This window comes from Palaemon carinicauda, chromosome 5 (assembly GCF_036898095.1).
Source record: "Palaemon carinicauda isolate YSFRI2023 chromosome 5, ASM3689809v2, whole genome shotgun sequence".
In the NCBI taxonomy this organism is placed as follows: domain Eukaryota; kingdom Metazoa; phylum Arthropoda; class Malacostraca; order Decapoda; family Palaemonidae; genus Palaemon; species Palaemon carinicauda.
The window spans coordinates 94,536,940-94,541,939 of NC_090729.1; the positions used below are offsets into that span (position 1 = coordinate 94,536,940).

General features: G+C 45.5%; 1 protein-coding gene across 3 annotated transcripts in view; it reads left to right on the forward strand.

Moving 5' to 3' along the window:
- Nucleotides 1-5,000, forward strand: part of mRpL13 (mitochondrial ribosomal protein L13) — a 386,598-nt gene that overhangs the window by 170,989 nt on the left and 210,609 nt on the right. For all 3 annotated transcript variants that reach the window (XM_068373870.1, XM_068373869.1, XM_068373868.1), the window contains one exon: nucleotides 313-436. In XM_068373870.1, the coding sequence (XP_068229971.1) occupies nucleotides 313-436 (124 nt within the window). The remainder of the gene's footprint in view (nucleotides 1-312; nucleotides 437-5,000) is intronic.

Consider the following 5,000-nt stretch of genomic DNA (forward strand, 5'->3'; position numbering starts at 1 on the left):
GTCTTTTACTTAAAGGACACTTGTTTGTATTTGAGTTATTTGTATTTTCCTTAGCTATGCAAACATTAGTCCTTTAATTTACACTTTCCCCCCCTGAGCCATCCCTTTCATGTCATAGGCGAAAGGTCAAAAGTAGCTAGACTCAGTCAGGCAAGTAGGGGGCTCCCACCGTTTTACTGGTTCAATAGCTGTCCCAGATCACACTAAAGTCATCTCAGATTTGTATAGTTAGGGAAAATATAAATTTATTAAAAAATTTGATGGCTTTTCATTTTTTTCCATTGAATTAATTCAGTTTCTTTTTCTTTTCAGCAATGGGCAACATTTGGAAGAATGTGGTATTTATATGATGCTAAATGGCAAAATCCACTTGATAGTGCTGACAAGATTAAACTATATTTGTCTGGATCTCACAAACCAATATATCATCCTTTAAGTAAGTATTGATGGATCTTGTAAGAAAGTTGTTCTGTCACTATACAAAACTTTGCTATTTATAGGGGATATTACTTTCAGCGGCGTAGCTGAAAGAAGAGCCATAAGATTTTTAGCGAGGGACAACTACCCAACTGCTAGTTAATGGGAAGGGTGGGGGATAGCCGGCTAACCCCCTGACTCACACACCTTGGCTGCGCACCCAATTTGCTTTTGGCTTGGGTAGAGTGCAGAAGTTGCCACTCTCTTCCTCCCTAAACTGACTTGCCCTTTGGTTATAATTGATTACTTACAATTAATTCTTTAATTTTCTTTCTCTTTTCAGCGTGTTTGCTACTTTTTCCGACAGGCCTCATGCGCATCTGTCCTGAACCGGAGGGTTTCTCCTGCGGTACTTTTATGTCCACTCTTGAGACGGATCCCACCAACTGTGTACTTCTTGCTGTTGCTGATGCCAGTATTGTGACCGGGACAAAACTTGTCCCAAGTGTCGTAAGTGGTCTGCCTCCCAGTGAGAGAGATTTTGGGGTAGGTGGAAGAAGATGTCCAAGTGTGATTCTTCTCCTTCGGGGTCTTCCTCTAAGTCGAAGAAATCTCGGACTTCTACTTTAACCCCCTGATCTCTTCCCAAAGCTGCTCTTCGACCAGTCATCTCTTGGAGAATGACTTGTAGCAGCACAGCCCTACTAACCTCAGATCAACCTCGAGGATCAAGGGATGGTACCGTTTACCCTGGGGAAGCAGTATTGTCCCCTCCCCCTGGGAGTGCCGGCTCTTTTTGTGATCGTTTGCAGATATGGCTGTCGCTAGGTTTGGCTGGTCCACCGTTGAAGGAAGTTCTTTACGAACTCCTTCAGTTAAGTGCTGAGAGGAAGCGGACTCCGACTTCTTTGTAGGTGTATTCCTCCCTGTTGGGCGCAGCTCTGGACAAACTTGGTGCTGCTGCTTACCGTTTGGACTTTTGGTCCCCTGCTGTGGCTGAGGCCGAAGACTGAGCTTCCCCCTGCTGAGCCGACTCTCTGTCGGGGGGGGGGGGGGGGGGGGGGGAGAGCAAAGTTTGAGGCAGTTCCCTCTTTCAGGAGGCCATCTCTCTTCCCCCAGAGAGAGATCCCCTAGAGATCAACTTGTGACATCGCTGAATTTGTCAGATCAGGCTCCCTCTTCGGAGGAACCTGCTAGACTTTCCCCTTTCATGGGTTTGTCGGGTGCAGAAGTTTCTAACTCCTCATCACCTTGGGCGTGCTCTCCACCCCCCCCCCCTTTGGTAAGGCGACGCCTGTTCAGTTCCTTGGACTGACACCCTGAGCCTCTGGGCTCTCATCACACTGATTCTTCAGGTTCTCATGACCCCGGGCTTTCGGGGTCTCGTTATGCTGAGCCTTCAGGCTCTAGTGACCCCGAGCCTTCGGGCTCTCGTGACCCCAAGCCCTCGGGCTCTCGTCGCGCTGAGCCCTGAGCCCTCGTGACCCCGAGCTTTTGGGCTCTCATCCCGCTGAGTCCCCGGGCTCTTGTTGGCCCCGAGCCTTCGGGATCTCATCACGCTGAGTCTTTGTGTTTTCGTGATTCCGAGCCTTCGGGCTCTTGTCACGCTGAACCTTCAGGCTCTCGTCATGCTGAGCCTTAGGGCTCTTGTTAGTTGAACCTCAGGGCTCTCATCATGCTGAGCCTTCTGGCTCTCATTATGTTGAACATCTGGGCTCTCGTAACTTGACAGCTACTTGTGACTCGTCAGCAGCTCGTCACTACAACTGTACATGGTTCACCGGCTGTTCACTACGCGTCAGCCAAGCAGGTCTTGCCCGCTTCACGTCACTCGTCTTTGGATGAGCCATCATCTCTTCATTATCAGGTGACCAGTGATTATCTCTCTCTACAGAGAAACACTCACACTAGGCGAGATGAGCACCAGTCTCCCCAGATGCGTGAGTGTCACTCACCTGAACGAGCCTACAAGGTCCGTAGTACTCCACCTCCCCGGTGCTCTCCTTTTAAGTGCCAACGACTCTTTCTGGGAGTTCACAAGTTTTCCTTGTGGCACTCGCCTTCCAGGCATTCGCCAAGGCGGCTCTCGCCACCTCTCCGCTCTTCTCCTTGGTGTTTACCCTCGCATCGATCCCTGAGACCAACTGCCCCAATCTCCTTGTAGGCTCAAGAGTGCATGTCTCCTAGGGATCATCATCCACCAGGAGATCAGCTTGCCTCGTGTGAGCAACGGGTCGATGATTCCCATCACCAGTTTCATCGGGCTCAGGGTGGACGACTGAAGAAGGCACCGAAGCAGAGCACCGCTTTGAGGGACCAGTACCCGGTACTACCCCCTGCGGTTAAACTGGTGCCACATTTACCTGCAGGTAAGGTGGCTAACCACCTTTCTATACAGGTTCCCAGACTTAGGGCACTTGGTCACCCAATGGATCCTCATTCCAGCTCCACAGGTGGTAGGGACCCTACTAGTTGAGTGCACTATTTAATGTAGTGCGAGGGGCAGTCATAGGCTCCCTTCCCTGTTTGCAATCTGTAGGTATATGCTGAGGATTCCCCTGATAGCCTCTCTCCTTCTGGTTCCTCTCCTCCTTCAAACCCTAGGATTATTTCCGAAGGTTTGTCCCTTGCAGGACCTTTTTCAAAGGAAAGACCTCTCTCCCCACGGAAGAGGAATGTAAGAGAATTAGGCCGTCTCCTCCTAGGGTAGAAGACACTTTAGCTATGGTAAGCAGCTCTTCTAGGAGAAGGACAATCCAAAATCTAACCATTTTACTGTCTAGCCAGTCAAAAGACCACATAACTCTAGCGATAATATCTCAGCGGGTGGCTGGTGCCTTGGCCAACCTACTACCTACTTATCTAAAGTTTTTGAGCGTCTTTTGACAAAACGTCTTAATTGGTTTGCTGAAGGTAATCATCTGTTCCCTAGTTTGCAATTTGGTTTTTGTAAAGGCCCTGGAGCATGTAATTGCCCTTCCTAAAATCTCCAATGTTGTACAGAAATCCCTTGATTGTGGTCAGGAAGTTCGTATGATTGGCCTTGATTTTAATGCTTCCTTTGACCATGTTAATCATGAGGCCCCCTGTTTTCAAACTCAAACAGTTGAGAGTGGGTGGGTTGTTTCTTAGCATCATTATTGAATTTTCAAGTTATAGATTGCAAAGAGTTATTGTTGATGGGGACCATAGTGAGTATAGGAATGTGATATCTGGTGTTCCTCAGGGTAGTGTTCTTGGCCCTTTACTTTTCATACTATATACACATGACATTTGGTTTGGTGTAGAAAACAAGCTTGTTTCATATGAAGATGATGCTACTCTTGCAGCATCAATTCCATCTCCTGAATGTAGATCTGGGGTTGCTGAATCCCTTAACATAATCTAGCTAAAATTAGTGCATGTTGCAAATCATGAGGTTGAAGTTGAATCCTAACAAAACTCAAAGTATGATTGTAAGTAGGTCAAGGACCGTGGCTCCTCAGCATCCGGATGTCAGGATTAATAATGTTTCTTTAACCTTGTATGACTTAAAATTTTAGGTGTGATTCTCGACAGCAAATTTAAATTTGAGAAACATATTAGGTCTATGTCTTCCTCAATTGCACAAAAAAAATTGGCTTATTGAGAAAGTCTTTCAAGATTTTTGGTGATCAATCTATTCTGAAGTGTTTTAATTCCTTCGTTTTACTTGGTTTCAAGTATTGTTCTCCTGTTTGGTCTTCAGCTGCTGATTCTCATTGTAATTTGTTGGACAGGAACTTAGGGTCTATTAAATTTCTTATTCCTGATCTAGATATTAATCTCTGGCACTGTCGTTTAATTTGTTAATTATGCATGTTGCATAAGATTTTTTATAATTCTGACCATCCTTTACATTTAAATCTTCCAGGACAGTTCCATCCTGTTTGTGATACTAGGTATCCAGTTAATTCTGATAGTCAGGCCTTCTCCATCATGAAGCTCAATACTACACAGTACTCGAGAAGTTTTATTCTAGCTGTGACTAAGTTGTGGAATGATCTTCCTAATCGGGTAGTTGAATCAGTAGAACTTCAAAAGTTCAAACTTGCAGCAAATGTTTTTATGTTGAACAGGCTTACATAAGTCCTTTCATAGTTTATATATCAAATATCAATTTTAATGTTAATGTTTTTAAGATATTTCATTTTAATTTTCCTTACTTCTTATATTGTTTATGTATTTCTTTATTTTCTTTTCTCACTGGGCTATTTTTCCCTGTTGGAGCCCTTCGGCTTTTCCAACTAGGGTTGTAGCTTAGCTAGTAATAATAATAATAATAATAATAGGGAGAACAGGGTGATCTTACTGTCAGACTCTTTTCGCCTCTCGCCAGTAGAGGTGGTTCCACTAGAGTCCTGTCCTCCATCCCAGCCTGATGTGATTCCTTTCTCTGGAGAGGACCAGCACCCCTTAGCAAGAGAGGCCTAGGGAAGTCTTTTTCTCAGAGCGTCAGCAAGAGATGGCCTATCTTTACGACTTAGACCCATCCCGTGCTCCTATGAGTGAGAGCTCCTAGGTTGATGAATATTTAGATTACGAGGACAAGCTTTTGAACAGAG